The sequence below is a fragment of the Vulpes vulpes genome, chromosome 10 (assembly GCF_048418805.1).
Source record: "Vulpes vulpes isolate BD-2025 chromosome 10, VulVul3, whole genome shotgun sequence".
NCBI classification, from domain to species: Eukaryota; Metazoa; Chordata; class Mammalia; order Carnivora; family Canidae; genus Vulpes; species Vulpes vulpes.
Window position 1 is genome coordinate 38,226,274 of NC_132789.1, and position 16,689 is coordinate 38,242,962.

The window sequence follows — 16,689 nt, forward strand, 5'->3', positions numbered from 1 at the left end:
AATAACGCTATTACAGAAAAATAAAAGGAAGCAGGGAGAGACTCTGATCTGTGCCTACCACCCAGCTGTTCACACTGTAACCTCTGCATGTTATTTTCTTTGGTTCTTCCAGCCACCTTGTGGTAGAGGAATTACCTCCATTTGAAAGATACTACAGTTGCTTTGTGATTTGCTATCAAATCAGACCCTATCTCCACGAGAGAAAAAGGAAGCCAGTTTAGATGCTGACAGAGTACAAGGAGCTATGCCAGGCTCTTCACACACATCATCTCATTTAATCCTGAAGCACCCTTCTGAAATAAGTGTTATAGCCCCATTTTACAGATAAATAAATCCAGGCTCAGAGAGGTATAAGCCTTATGTCCTAAGACATACAGCATTGACACAATGGAGCAAGATTTGAACCCAGTTCTGTTGGACTCCACTGCTGGTGCCCTTTCCCCTGTGCCACCCCTGGTTCCCAGGATCTGAGTCCTGTGCCCCCGATACCAAGTGCTCCTACCTGCCCTTCTCCCCAGCCCCATGCTGCTAGATTGGTGTGTGCTTTCCGTCTACCTCTCTCACCAGCCGGGCTGTCTCCACCTGCACTGTACACAGAAAGAACAAAGAGCTGGTCTTGGTGCCACAGCCAGCTGGCCTGATTCCCCAGGAGAAGGAACTTCAGTGCCAGAGAAGCCTGTGTCTAAGGAAGCCCTAGAAGACACAGAGGAAGAGGGAAAAAAAAACTACTTCCCACTGCAAATGGGCCAGGCCAGAGATGTCTGCTCAGCCTGCTGGGGGAGCCCCCTGAGAAGGGCAGGAAGGGCACAGTCCTCCACGGGAAGTCCTGGTCAGAATCCCCACCTTGGGCAGACTCACCATGGAACAGAAAGGTTCACGTGGGACAACAGTAGAACTGGACATTCTCTGGTGAGAGTACTGGGGGCTTTGACCTCGGCCAGGAGCCTGGACACTGGGCTTCCAAACCAGCCCAGGCACATAGCCCCAGTCTTCACCCATTTCCTAGAAGATGGTTCCAGCAGGTTTGGGATGGCTCACCTGGCTTCCACAATCCCTCCTCCCCACTGGTACCCGGGGCTGGGATCTGAGCTGGGAGAAGGGGCTTTCCCTTGGAAGGGAGGGGAGACGGGACAAGAGGAAGATGAGGCCAGGAATGGTGCTGAGTCACCATGGTCTTGTCACCATGAGGGCAGGGCTTCTCTGCTTGGCCCAGCCCTGGAGGCAGGCTGGTGGGACGCGCCCAGTGACTGCTGGGGTGGAGCTGGATCCTCATAAGGAGAGGGAGAGCTCCCTGGACTCAGCATGAGCTGCAGGGTCATGGCCAAGATGAAGGGTAAGTGGGGTGCCTCCTATAAGGCAGACACACCTGAGGGAGGAGGTGTTGGACACTGAAACTGAGTTAGACAGAGGGAGGGGGTTGATGGGTCGGAGGGGGAGTCTGGGCAGAGGGCCATGAGAAAGGAAAGACATAGGGACTGAGACGGGATAGGGTTAGAGCAGGGGCTACACACAGGTCCAGGTGTCAAAAGTGAATCCAGAGAATGGGTACTGGTCTGGATAATGAGTCTGGGGGTTGGGCCCATTCAAGGGGAAGGACATGCGGCCTGAGATAGGAATGGTGGTAGCTCAGGGAAATGGAAGAGTTGACAGGGTGAGAATGGACTGGGGAGGTTGAGGTAAGCCTGGAAAGTAGGGAGAGGGGGTGGGGGCTGGGGCTTTGTGCCATGGTGCGTGGTCACCCCTCTTCTTTTCTGAGGAGTCACTCCTGCAGAAGACTCTGCTGGCATTGGGAAGGGCCTGCACTAGTCACTGGCTGGGTCTCCTGCCCCTTTTCAGAGGTGGCCCCCGTGGGGCCCTTTCCTCTCTGTGCCCCTCGGGTGTCCAGCATGGACAAAGACCAGACTAAGGGGTTTCTCACCCACCCCAAAATCCTAGGACTAGTGCAACGGGGGCAGAGCACATCACAGCTCCTGACTGTTTCCCTTCAGGGCAGGGGACACCAAAGAAACCCCCCAGCCTCCTGTTGCAGACTCCCAGGGGAATTTCTCTGTGCATCAGAGCAGTTAATTGTGAACATGGGAACCACGTCACTCGGGACCTATTGCGTGTTACATATTAACTCCGGTTTCCCGTCTTGGCTGCACATTAGGAAAGCTGGAGGGATTTGAAAAAATACTGTGAGGCTGGAGAAGAGTAGTGGGCCCGCCAAGGTCCCATGGGGCACTGGTGATGTCGCTGGGAAACCGGTCACAGGTCCCCCCCTGAAGAGAAGCATGCCTCACACACTCTGGCTTTCACACACAGGGGCACACAACACCGATCCTCTCATATCCTCAAAGAACACACACATCCTTTGGCTCTGCCACCCAGCCTCACGCTCAAACACACTCACAGAATCACACACAAGAACACCAGCAACCACATTTCCTCTCAAACCCAAGCAAATGCATGCATGTCATGCTCACTCTTCAGACCCAAACCCAGGCCACACACACACACACACACACACACACATACACACACACACATACACATTCGTCTTGCTTTCCCATACAGATTCATCTGCACATTTGCTCAGGTGCCCACACCACACCACAGACACACTCCCTCCCATTAAATCACAGATGATGCACAGTCTCACAAGACAACAATCACAAACTCACAATCACTGCAACTTACATCACAGTCAAGCTCACACATACACCCAGCATCAGAAGCCGCATATTCACAGAGATGGCCCTGTCCATGCTCATGAGTTTCCAATCACATGCCCCCAACAGGCACCCATGCATTCACATTCACCATCACACAACTGACACCAGAATGGTTCATACATACATCCATATCCCACACAACACAATCACCACCACACAGACACAATCACACACATGTTTACAACCACACATTTGACAGATATTTTCTGATCTCACCTCTCTTGCCCGTTCACACAGCCAAGGTCTTCCTAGGTAGGGCAGGATACAGAGCCTGGGCCCCAGAATCAGCCTCTGATTCCCTTCCCCACCACAGGAATCCTGATCCTGGGGCTCTTCTTGGCTACTCCCAGCTGCCTTGGCTACTTTGAGGACCTGGCCAAGTGCTTCCAGGACCCCGAATATGAGTCCATCCTTGTCACAGCACAGGAGGGACTCCACACCTCCCCGCTGACCAAGCGTGTGATAGTGGTGGGAGCTGGCATGTCAGGTCTGGCGGCGGCTAAGGCCCTCCAGGATGCTGGCCACCAGGTGAGCAGATCTTGGGAGGGGATTCAATCTTTTGCCTCTGGTTTCCTTCCTTGGGTGGAAAAAGAAAAAGAGAGACGATACACCCCACTCTTAGATCACTGATCATACCTGGCTGGGGCTCTTAGCCCTTAGTTATGGCTCCTCAAAACTCTAGGCTCCCCTGAGACTTGACCCCAACTGCACGTGTGTTCTCACGGAAGCAAAAGTGGAGAAGAGTTACGCTCACAAGAAAAGGCCAAGAGGCACTCGGTTCCCCACCACCATGGAGCATCCTGCCCCACTTACATCCTTTAGGACCCTCACCTCCATTTGGTTATCTGGCACATTCAAGGAATCCACTGCTGGGAATTCCAGACTAGAGCCTGTGGCCGGGTGGAGATGGGTGTCCAGGGTAGGAGAAGGGAAAGCATGACACTAGGAACAACAGCAGGTTCTCTGGACCCCAGGTAACCATCCTGGAAGCCAGCAACCACGTCGGGGGTCGAGTTGTCACATTCAGGAATGAGAAGGAAGGCTGGTACCATGAACTTGGACCCATGCGAATCCCAAAGTCCCACAGGTAAGTGCCAGGGAAGGGGTGGGTAAAGGACAAGCAAGAGGAATTGGGGGGGGGGAGGCCTGCTGCCATAATGCCAGAGCTTCTGATATCCACTGTCTCATGTGGTTCAATCCTGCAAGTCAGGACCAATACTGGTCTCCCATTTGACAAGGAAGACTAAGACTCAGAACCTAGGGTCACACAGGACGTGGTAGGTCCCAAATAAATAAATAAGAGTTACCATTAAGTCATCAAATTGTGTACTTCAAATATGGACAGTTTCTTATATGTCAATTATATGCCATTAGGCTACAAACTAATACTAATTAGTAATTATATCAGCTGCCATTCATTGAGCACCTCTATGTGCCAAGTGCCATGCCAAATGCCACACCTGCATTATTTAATCAGATCCTCTTATTTTTCTCACTTACAAATCAAGAAACTGGGCTCAGATATATTAAGTGACTCATCCAAGGTTCCCCTAGGAGGAAATGATACAGTTCCTCTTCAAAATCAAGGAAGCAACTGGCCCCAAAACATATACTCAACTTGTGTGTATATGAGATGATATTATCTCTTTGTGTCTCTCAGGCATAAATAAATAAAATATTAAAATTAAAAAAGAAATAGAATATGGGATTTCAAAGCCTGAAACCAAAGGCCTTGGTCTCTACCCAAGTTCTGTACTTGGGGATTTCTTTTTCTTTTTTTTTTTTTCTTAAACATTTTATTTATTTATTCATGAGAAACAGAGAGAGAGAGAGGCAGAGACAGAGGCAGTGGGAGAAGTAGGTGCATGGAGCCCCATATGGGACTCAATTCCGGATCCCAGAATCATGCCCTGGGCTGAAGCCAGACACTCAACTGCTTAGCCCCCCAAGTGTCCCTGTACTCAGGGATTTCTTAAAGGGCCTTCATTGGATAATGGGTAGACTCTGTCCTCACGATCTCCCTTGGGCCAAAAAAAGAATGAAAAGAATACTACAGCATTAGGAAGCAGGTTTAGAGTTGAAGAAACAGTCTGAGCTCCCTGGGCACATGAAGAAACTAGTTTCCCCGGAAATGGCTTCTATAAGTGAGGCCAGTGAGCACGAGGTGTCACTGGGATGGGTGCCATGTTACACCTGTATTTGTTCTAGGCTGGTTCATACCTACGTCAAGAAGCTTGGCCTGAAGCTGAACAAGTTCATACAGTATGATGACAACACCTGGTACCTCATCAATGGACAACGCTATCGCACCAGGGAGGTCAAAGACAATCCAGAGGTCCTGGGCTATTCCGTGGACCCAGTGGAGAAGGGCAAAGGCCCCACAAATCTCTTCTACCAGTCCATCGCCAAGGTGCCTCCTGCCTCACCCCTCCCAGGGTTGGGAAAGTACAAGTTTTGGCCCAAGGCCCCCTGGAAAGTTAGTGGATAGACGCTGGTGACCTAGTTCCCATCCAGCAATCTTGTGATTGGTCCAGTACCTAGTGGTTCAATGGCCCATTGCTTGATGGTGACAGTGGACAGAAAGGGAATCACCAGATAACCCAATCTCGGTAATGAGCCAGTCTTCCTGGATTGCAGGGAATGTCTTCCCCTTAAATTTTAGCCTCCAAAGGTCTTAAATAAAGAAGAGATTTGGGAGGAAAGAGGAGCATTTAGGAGCTCTTGGAAGCACCCTTCCCCTGGTCTTTCCATCCACCCCCTCTTGTTCCCTCCCTCGTCAAAGGGACATCCAGAGAATGCAGGAGTCCTGCCACTGGCTCTATGGCTTTAATCTAAGCTGCTTTCCCCTCTCTCTCCTTTTGCAGGTCAAACAAAATCTGAAAAATTTCAACTGCAGCCGCCTGATATCCTTTTACGATTCTTACTCAACCAAGGTATGTGAGGCACAGAAGTCCCAAGATAGAAGCAGAGGGGTTCTGTGCTCGCCTGCTCCCTGGGGTTGCCCACTGCTGACCTGGACCCCCTCTTCCCACTGCCAAAGCCTTAACTTCCCTGGAATCCAGTCCCGCCCCTTGCCTGCCCTAGGCCCCTGCTGAAGTCCCTTCCAGTGTGCTGGGCCCTCCATCAGGAGCTTCCACCTCCTTGCAGGCTTACTTGCTGAAAGAAGGAGCGCTGAGCGAAGGAGCAGTAAAGATGATCGGGACTCTGATGAATGAGGATTCTGGATACTATAAGTCCTTCCTGGAATCCCTGAGGAGTAGCTTCACCTTCTCCAATAGTGACAAGTAAGGTCAACTGGGACCAGGGCTGGAAACTGCCCTTCCTCCAACTCTCAGAGCAGAGAAATGGAATTATGATCACTGAGTAATCACTATGTACCAGGCACAATGATAGCATTTTTCAACAATTGTCACGTTGAGTCACCTGGAAGATCGGTACTATTAGTCAGAGCCATTTTACAGGTGAGGATGTAAGGCTCAGAGGAGTTCTATAATTTACCCAAGGGTAAATTTACCCTAAAGGTAAAAGCTGGAGCCAGTATCCAAACCCAGGTCTGTGGGACTCCTTCTGGGACACAGGACGGCATGGTAGTTGAATCCATATGCGGTGGGGCTAGACTGTATGTGTCATCCCCACACAGTCCTTCTCCACCAGGTATCAATTTTCCAAAGTATAAAATTAAACAATTATCCTTCTCTTACAGAGACTAGTTAAGGAGACGTATATGAAGCATCCAGCACAGGCTGCAGGAAGCTAGTTGCCTCACTTTTCAGACCAGGAAGGCTGCCAGAGACTTAGCAAAGGGGCCTAGTGCGCCCACGCTCACTCTCTCTCTCCCTCTCACCCCTGCAGCTTTTCCGAGATCACTGGTGGCTTTGACCAGCTCCCCAAAACCCTCAGCAGCAGCCTGAAGCCTGACACCATCCGCCTGGGCTCCAAGGTGGAGACGGTAGTGAGGGATGGGCCCACGGTTCAGGTTTCCTACCGGGTGGGCAAACACAGCTCCAGGCTGTACACCCTTACCGCAGACTTTGTCATCATCACGGCCTCAGCCAAGGCCACACATCTCATCAACTTTAAGCCACTGCTCTCCCCAGACAAAATGGAAGCACTCCGCTTAGTGCATTACACCAGTGCCACCAAAGTGGCTCTCGTCTGTAAGGAGCTCTTCTGGGAGCAGGATGGCATCCGGGGTGGGTTCTCCATCACCGACCGGCCCTCGCGCCACATCTACTACCCTAGCCACAGCTTCCCCCAAGGCAAGGGCATCCTGTTGGCCTACACTGTGGACGATGACTCCCACTTCTTCACATCCATGACGCACGAGCAGATGGAAGATGTAGTCCTGGAGGACGTGGCAGCCCTGCACCAGATACCCAAGGACAAGCTGCAGCGCATGTGCCCCTCCTCTGTGATCAAGCGCTGGTCTCTGGATCCCTTCACCATGGGCGCCTTTGCTGAGTTCACACCCTACCAGTTTACCGACTACTCACAGGAGCTCTTCAAGCCCGAGGGCCGCATCCACTTTGCAGGAGAGCATACCTCCATGCCCCACGGCTGGATAGACACCGCCATCAAGTCCGGCCTGCAGGCAGCCAGGAATATCCAGGCTGCTGTGGATGAGGAGGCCACGGGAAAGCAGACAACCTTCACTTACTCCTAGGCCATTTCTAACCCAGAGAGAAATCCCTGAGGGAATCTGTCAGGAAAAGTACGGGGGGGTAGGAGTTGGAGGCAGAGACCCAGGAGAGAGGTCATCATTAGTCCCCCCCTGGCCCACAAGTAAGAATCCAAAAATGCCAAAGAATTGGTCAGAAAGTCCATAAAGAATCGCTCCCTTTCCTGCTGCTCTCCCTGCCAGGCCTTGAGGAGGGAAGCAACAGAGTCAGCAGAGATGCAGGGTAAGGAGTAAATCAATGCTGGTGATCATTAGAATCAGCCCTTAGCTTGGATTGCCTCCTGACAACAGTAACAAGCAAAGGACGAAGGCTCCAACAGTGACCTAATTTCGGTCATACACAGCTAGAAGCTTCTACAAGAACAGACAAACCCTAAACCACAGTGATGTTAAACCACAGATTGGCCACACACAAACCCACGGGCACACAAACCCCATCATTTTCTGAGCTGGGGGCCTCACATCCTGGCCCAACATGGAATCTAGATGGATGGGAGAGATAAGGGTTTTTCTCTGTTCTTTTTGAGTTTGCAAGAGCAGGATCTTGGCTTCCTAGAGACACTTCCTGACCTATAGATTTGCTCTTCACTCTTACCACCCCCCATCACCAACCAGACCCCCTCCTCTCCACCTCTGCCTATCCAGCCTATACCTCTGTCCATCCCCCTGGAAGAACACCAAGCTCATTCTCCATACTTCCACTCTGCTCTTCCTTAACAAAAGAGCCCTGTCCTTCCACACCCAACTAATTCCCCTTCTCTGAATAGCCCCACCCAAGCCCCCAGGGATCCTTCTTTCTCTTTTGAACCTCCACCCTTCCTCCCTCGAGTCCCAAATATTTGGGCTGTGGCTCTTCTTATATTATTATGTAATTACTTTTATATAATCTGCCCATCTACACTGAGAGCCCCCATAGGCTGGGATCATATTGTGTATGCCTTGGTACATTTTCCCCCATAAACACTACATATATGCTATTTCTCTCGCCCTCTCAATAAATACTCATTTTTCATCTACCATGTGTCAGACAATGTGCTGAGTGCCATATATAAAGAATGAGCAGCATTATTCAATTAAATCAAACCTCCACCTCTGCGTGTGTTCCCAAACATCCAATGATCAGCTCCCAAGTAGGGTTCATTTTTTTTATCCCAAATTCTTGGGTATTTGGGCCCAGTCACACAAAAGGAAGAAGCAAATGAAGTGAAAAACCCTTTGCCTGGAGAATATTCTTACCAGGGTGACCCTGGAAGACTCTGAAAACCAGCATGATGCAGGAAATGTTATGTCTTGAGACTGGCATATTGCACAGAAGGAAAGGAATAAAGAAAAAATTCACATTTTCTTATTGCATTTTGGTTGGTCTATTGCTATAATCCCAGCTTGCTTTATTCTGGTTTTTCATTCACCTCTATAGTAGTCAGGACTTTTTCAGTTATAAGTGTTGGGGAAAACAAATCCAGACTAGCTTAAAGGTAAGGAAATGTTTTAGCTCATGTATCTGCAAAATCCAGGATGAAGCTCACTTCATCCAGGCTGATTAGGTTTAGGGATTGACAAAAATGGCAATAATGACAATAATGTCATTAAGCTAACTTAGCTTCTGTACTGAGTTAAATAATGTCCCCCGAAATTCACATCCATCCCCCCCAAAAAAACTTGTAAATGTGATCTTTTTTGGAAATAGGGTCTTTGCAGATTTAATTAAATGAGGTCATAGCACCGTAAAGTGGACCCTAATCCAATAACTAGTATCCTGAGGGAAATTTGGACAGAGACATACACAGAAGAAGGACAGCCAGGTGAGGATGGAGGCAGGTGGCAGCAATGTATCTACAAGCTAAGGAATGCAAACGATTGCCAGGCACTTCCAAAAGCCAGGAGAGAGGGAGAGGCCTGGAACAGATTCTTCCCCAGAATCCCCAGAAGAAATCAACCCCCGTGATACCTTGATTTTGAGCTTCTGTGAGTACTACTAGTCATTCGGTATGGCAGCCCTAGGAAACTAATACAACTTCCTTCTTTCTGCTGGCAAGAACACAGAAACAACTCCAAGGTTATATCTTCATAGGTTGTCATCCAAGGGGAAAGAAAGGGCTCTTCTCTAAAAATGCATTTATATATATTTTTTCCCACACTACCTGTCCTCCTGCTGGATCAGGGGCCCACCCCTTAGAATAGGAAGTAGATCTTGTGACTGGCAGCCCCAGCCACCAGTGAAAGGGGAGAAAGGGAGAAAGGAACATCTCTTAAGAAGAGTATTTTGGTGGAATGTCTGGGTGGCTCAGGGGTTGAGCCTTGGGCTCAGGGCATGATCCTGGAGACCCGGGATGGAGTCCCACATCAGGCTCCCTGCATGGAGCCTGCTTCTCCCTCTGCCTGTGTCTCTGCCTCTCTCTCTCTCTCTCTCTCTCTCTCTCTCTCTCTCTGTGTGTGTGTGTGTGTGTGTGTGCACACGCATGTGTGTGTCTCATGAATAAATAAATAAAATCTTAAAAAGAAAAAAAACGGGGGGGAGAATGGTGTTACATCTCGTAAAACGAGCAGCCTCTCTACAGATCTCTGCTACAAATTTCAGTAAGCAGTCTTTTTTTATCTGATACATCAAAATCTGGGAACACTCATAGAAGTGCAAGCACATATAACTGTATGTTTAACATAAGCTTTATCAGAAACAGCAGTTGAGAATGACTCCAGTAACTATTAAGAGGCGAAAGCATGCCCCATACCTCCCCAAAAGCACCATTCACATAATCCATTTGGAGGGCTAACTTCTGATCATTCCAGGCTGAAGCTCACTTGGGAGCATGGAACATCTTGAACAAACCCTCACTTGGAGTCCCTGGGCATGACGTCCTCTCTTCCTGCCCCCAGGCATCTTCTTAGAATCTGTAAGGACATCAGGAATCAGATGCCAGAGCTCCTGATGAAGAAGCAAGGCTGGAACTTGGAGCTGGGCCCTTTGAATGCCAAGAACCCACTCATCAGCCCCAGGAAAAAGGGTGAAGCAGGAGGGGTGGAGAAGGAAGAGGGAAGTGGACCCTGCCAGAAGCAAACCTCAGCCCCTCTACATCTTCCTTTCCCAAGCCATTCTGTATTCATCACTGATATTAGTCTTCCTGCTTGACAGACAAGGAATTCAGGCCCAAAGACTGAGACTGACCCAGCAAGCAAGTGGAAGAGTCCAGACCAGATGATAATAAGAATAGCCTTCATTAGTTTCCATTTGCACGTTCTCAGCTAGAACCATATATTCATTTTGTAACTGAATCCCCACCAAAAAAACCTCTATCAAATAGACACCATCATTATCTCCATTTTACAAATGAAGGAATTAAGAACTAGAAAAGTTGATTTTCTGGAAATTTCTCAAATGACCAAACATATTTTCCATATAACTTGAAATTCTATTCCTAGGTAAGAAATGAAAATATACACGCACATAAAAACTTGTACTTGACTGTATATAGCAGCATTATTCATAATAGCCAAAAGGTAGGGGTGCCTGAGTGGCTCAGTTGGTTGGGCATCTGACTTTTGATTTCAGCTCATGTCATGATCTCAGGGTTGTGAAATCAAGCCCCATGTCAGGCTCCAAATCCAGCGTGGAGCCTGCTTAGGTTGTTTTCTCTCTCTCTCTCTCTCTCTCTCTCTCTCCTTCTGTCCCTCCCCCCAACTTATGCTTTCTTTCTCTTTCTAAAAAAATTAAAAATTAAAATACATTGTTTTAATAGCCAAAAGGTAGAAACCTCCCAAATATCCGTCAACTGACAAATGGATAAATGTGCAGCAGTTATACAATGAAATATTATCCCTCCATACAAAAAGAATGAAAGAGATGCCTGGGTGGCTCAGTGGTTGAGCATCTGCCTTTGACCCAGAGTGTGATCCCAGGATCCAGGATTGAGTCCCACATCGGGATCCTTGCATGGAGCCTGCTTCTCCCTCTGCCTGTGTCTCTGCCTCTCTCTCTCTCCTCCCTCTCTCCTCTCTCTCTCTCTCTCTCTCTCTCTAGCCCCCCCTCTCTGTCTCATGAATAAAAAAATAAAATCTTTTTAAAGAATGAAATACTGACATATTTGAACGTGGATGATCACTAAAACATTATGCTAAGTGTAAGAAGCCAGTAACAAAAGGCCACATATTATAATTCCATGTATATGTAATATCCAGAAGAGGGAAATTTATGAAATGAAAAGCAAGTCAGTGGTTGCTTGGTTGGGGGAAGGGGAGGAATGAGTTGATAGTTAAAAGGTATAGGAATTCTTGAGGTAATGAAAATGAAAACTGACTATGGTGAGGTTGAACAGATGACTGTACTAAACACCATTGAATTACATACTCTAAATGGGTAAAATGTATGGTATGTGGATTATATCTCAAAAAAGCAATTTTTAAAAAAGAAAAGTTATTTTGTTCTAAGTTGCATAAACAGACATTTCTATATGGTGTCCCGCATGCCCACACAAATTTAAAGTTTTAGTCTAACATGTAAATTAAATCAAAAGATCTCCCAGATTCCATGTAATAAAAAGTGAGCCAGTACAAACCAGAGCCAGACCTAGTATTGTCTTTTTTTAAAGATTTTATTCATATATTCGTGAGAGACACACAGAGAAAGGCAGAGACACAGGCAGAGGGAGAAGCAAGTTCCCTGCAGGGAGCCTGAGGCAGGACTCAATCCCAGAACCCCAGGATCACGACCTGAGCAAAAGGCAGACGTTCAACCACTGAGCCACCCAGGTGCCCCTAACATTATCTTTAAAACCATTTAATCCAAAAGAATCAGAATGCCGCTTCTTTCTTGAGCCTCTGGCTGTCTGAATGGTTTCTATTCAATACAAGGGGTCTGGAGCCTGCCCATCTTTCCAAGGCTAGAGAAGAAAGAAACAAGCTCTCTGGTGATACTGCAAGTAGGTGCAAATTGACTTTAGGAAGCACATTCTTCTGTGTACCTGGGAAGATTGGGAAATTACTTTCCTCAGAAATGGTCCCATCTTAGTGCCCCATGGGCATGGAAATGGAAAAGTGAGAGTCAGCCATTGCCCCCAAGGCTGTTCTGTACCTAGCAAGTAACTGGAACTAAAGTTCTTCAGGCTTAGCCAGGGTGATGGAAATGCTGACTGCCTAATAGGTGGTGGCACCAGACTAGGACTTCTAGACCAAACTTGGCATCCTGAGCTACCCAGAAGAGGAGGGTAATTGAACAGAAGTGTCTGTTCAATAGCACTAATAATAGCCTAATAGCCCACCACCACCAGCATGCCACGCTCCACCCCAAGAAGAAAACAGGAAGGGTTTATTGACTGAAAGTGTCGCTAAAGAACATGGAGCCCAGCCCCAATATTTAAAATAGGAAAACAGGGGCAGCTGGAGGCTCAGTCAGTTAAGTGTCTGCCTTCAGCTCAGGTCATGATCCCAAGTTCCTAAGATCAAGCCCCCATTGAGTTCCCTGCTCAGCAACCAGCCTGCTTCTCCCTGTCCCTTTGCCTTTGCCCCTGCCCCTGCTTATTCTCTCTCTCTTTCTCTCATAAATAAATAAATAAATAAATAAATAAATAAATAAATAAAATCTTTTCAAAAAATAGGGAAATGGAAATGCCCAGAGGAATTAAAAACATGATCAAGGGAAAGAGAATATAAAAAAATTGCTGGTCTGATTTTAAAAATAACTAAAGAGAACTTCAGAGGTGAAAACCATAAATACAATTAGAAAGACAAGGAATAGGTTTAATTGGAGGCTAGACTCATTTGGAAAGATAACCAGTAAACTGGAGGAAAAAGCTAAAAAATGACAAAAAGATGAAAATTATGAAAAAGAACTTAGCCACATAGGATAGAGAGAGACTATCAGTATAAAACTAATTTGGTATAGCAGGAAAGACCAGAAAGGTAAAAAAAAAAAAAAATCAAAACTTGAAGAAATAATAACTGAAAAATTTCCAGAATTGATGAAACACCTAGAACAAGACATAAAGGAAGTCTTGCAAATCCCCAAGCTGGCTAAGTCAAAAGAAGTGCTCTCCTCCTGGACACATCATGGTCAAACTGCTGAACCAAAGAACAAACATGTTAAAAGCATCTAGGAAAGAAAGATCACCTACCAAGGACTATCAATTAAATTGATAGCTGACAAACTGTGGAAGCAGCCTCAGTGTCCGTCGAAAGATGAATGGATAAAGAAGACGTGGTCTATATACACAATGGAATATTACTCAGCCATTAGAAATGACAAATACCCACCATTTGCCTCGACATGGGACCTGGAGGGTATTACGCTGAGTGAAATAAGTAAATCGGAGAAGGACAAACGTTATATGGTCTCATTCATTTGGGTAATATAAAAATTAGTGAAAGGGAATAAAGGGAAAGGAGTGAAAATATCAGTGAGGTTGACAAAACATGAGAGACACCTGACTCTGGGAAATGAACAAGGGGGAGTGGAAAGGGAGGTGGGTGGGGGGTTGGGGTGACTGGGTGATAGGAACTGAAGGGGCACTTGGCAGGATGAGCACTGAGTGTTATGCTAAATGTTGGCAAATTGAACTCCAATAAAAAAATTTTAATTAAAAATAAATAAATTGATAGCTGAATTCTCAATAGCAACAATAAGACCATAGTACACTGGAGTAATGCCTGCAAAGTGCTTAGAGAAAGTAACAGCCTAGAGTTCTGAAACCAGCAAAACTATCTTTCAATAATAAGAGTGAAACAGGGGATGCCTGAGTGGCTCAGTGGTTGAGCATCTGCCTTTGGCTCAGGGCATGATCCTGGAGTCCTGGGATCGAGTCCCACATCGGGCTCCCTGCATGGAGCCTACTTCTCCATTTGCCTATGTCTCTCTCTCTCTATGTCTCTCATGAATAAATAAATAAAATCTTTAAAGAAAAGAAAAGAAGAGGAAGAAGAATGAAATGAGTCCAGAATGAACATCTATATGGAGAAAAAAAGAATAGTGAGCAAATAATATTGTAAGTATGGTAAATCTAAACAAACACAAACGTTGTAAGACAATAACTATGACCAATTTTTAGTGTTAAGATTCTCTCCCTCTTCCTCTGGTCTTCCCTCATCTCCCTCCAAAAAAAGAAAAAAAAAAAACTTTTAACACTTAAAATTTCCCAGCCTCTTTTGAAGAAAAGCATGGCCAATGAAATATAAACCAAGTTATTGGATAAACCATCTAGAAAATCTCCTTAAAGGGACATGACTCAGAGGGAAAACCCTCCCCTTTTGTCCCTTGCTCTTTCCCTCCTTCTTGTCTACAACTCAGATGAGATGGCTAGAACTCCAGCCACCTCGACATGGATGGAACTGGAGGGTATTATGCTGATTGAAATAAGTCAATCGGGGAAGGACAAACATTATATGGTCTCATTCATTTGGGGAATATAAATAATAGTGAAAGGGAATATAGGGGAAGGGAGAAGAAATGTGTGGGAAATATCAGAAAGGGAGACAGAACATGGAAGACTCCTAACTCTGGGAATCGAACTAGGGGTGGTGGAAGGGGAGGAGGGCGGGGGTTGGGGGTGACTGGGTGGCGGGCACTGAGGGGGGCACTTGGCGGGATGAGCACTGGGTGTTATTCTGCATGTTAGCAAATTGAACACCAATAAAAAATAAATTTATTATTAAAAAAAAAAGAACACCAGCAACCATTTTGTGGCCATACAATGGCATCCAACGTAAAATATCAGGAAAAACAACCAATACCATAAACATAAGGAAAACAGAAGGAAGAATTTAATAAATATATTAATAAATACCTAATTAATAAGCATATTAATTAGAAAGTAGGACATTAATACACGCAAGAGATTCTTTTTTTATATAAATTTATATAAATGAACCCCTAGTTCGTTTCCCAGAGTTAGGAGTCTTTCATGTTCTGTCTCCCTTTCTGATATTTCCCACTTATTTTTTCTCCTTTCCCCTTTATTCCCTTTCACTATTTTTTATATTCCCCAAATGAATGAGACCATATAATGTTTGTCCTTCCCCGACTGACTTATTTCACTCAGCATAACCACAATGAGATACCACCTCACCAGTGAGAATGGGGAAAATTAACAAGGCAGGAAACCACAAATGTTGGAGAGGATGTGGAGAAAGGGAAACCCTCCTGCACTGTTGGTGGGAATGTGAACTGGTGCAGCCACTCTGGAAAACTGTGTGGAGGTTCCTGAAAGAGTTAAAAGTAGATCTGCCCTACAACTCAGCAATTGCACTGCTAGGGATTTACCCCAAAGATACAGATGCAGTCATACACCAGGACACCTGCACCCCGATGTTTCTAGCAGCAATGTCCACAATAGCCAAACTGTGGAAGGAGCCTCGGTGTCCATGGAAAGATGAATGGATAAAGAAGGTGTGGTTTATGTATACAATGGAATATTACTCAGCCAAGAGATTCTTAAAGTAACAAATATAGTTATTAGCTAACCTCTTCAAGAAAAAAAATAGAAGGAAGCACAAATGCAAAACATAAAAAATGAAAATGGGATATCACTAGTAGGGAGTAACTAAGAGAATCATATCTAGACTACTTTTCCCAGTGTCATGCAAGTAAATGTGATACTTGATTAGATTTTCTCAGAACATAAAAATTAACAAAGCTGGCCTTAGGAAGACAGGAAAGTTTAAACAGAACGATCACAATTATGAAAATAACTAAAGATGTAAAAAGGCCAACTCTCCCTCAAAGAGCATCAAACCCTGATGTTTTCACACACTTTTACCAAACCTTCAGGAAACAGATAATTCCAGTGCTATGTAAATTGTAGCACAGTGAAGAGGAAAAAAAATAATAGAATTTTTAAGGGGGTAATAATCATAGATGCAATAGAAGTTTTTCTTAATCATAAGAAAATACCATGAATAACTTTATACGAATAAATTTTTAAATGGATAACTATCAAAAGAACACGTATAACTTGGATGAAACAGGCAATTTCATAAGAATATAATTTAGCAGGGCTCTTGGGTGACTTAGTTGGTTAAGCATCTGCCTTCAGCTCAGGTCATGGTCTTAGGGTCCTGGGATCATATATCATATACCAACCCCAAGAGGAAATAAAATCTAAAAATTATTAGCATTAACAATGTTGCTGAAAGTAGGTCAATATAAAAAAATGTATTATATTTCTATACTACTAAATTTTTTAAAAGATTTATTTATTTATGATAGACATAGGGAGAGAGAGAGAGGCAGAGTCACAGGCAGAGGGAGAGGCAGACTCCATGCCCGGAGCCCGACGCCGGACTCGATCCCGGGACTCCAGGATCGCGCCCTGG

General features: G+C 45.8%; 1 protein-coding gene across 1 annotated transcript; it reads left to right on the forward strand.

Annotated features, from left to right (window-relative positions):
- The first annotated feature begins 1,304 nt into the window (after positions 1-1,304).
- Positions 1,305-8,736, forward strand: LOC112908249 (L-amino-acid oxidase-like). Its single transcript, XM_025983722.2, has 7 exons — positions 1,305-1,333; positions 3,028-3,242; positions 3,689-3,801; positions 4,923-5,124; positions 5,579-5,647; positions 5,862-5,998; positions 6,567-8,736. The coding sequence occupies exons 1-7, from the start codon at positions 1,318-1,320 to the stop codon at positions 7,375-7,377; spliced, it is 1,563 nt and encodes a 520-aa protein (XP_025839507.2). The 5' UTR covers positions 1,305-1,317; the 3' UTR covers positions 7,378-8,736.
- Positions 8,737-16,689: the final 7,953 nt, after the last annotated feature.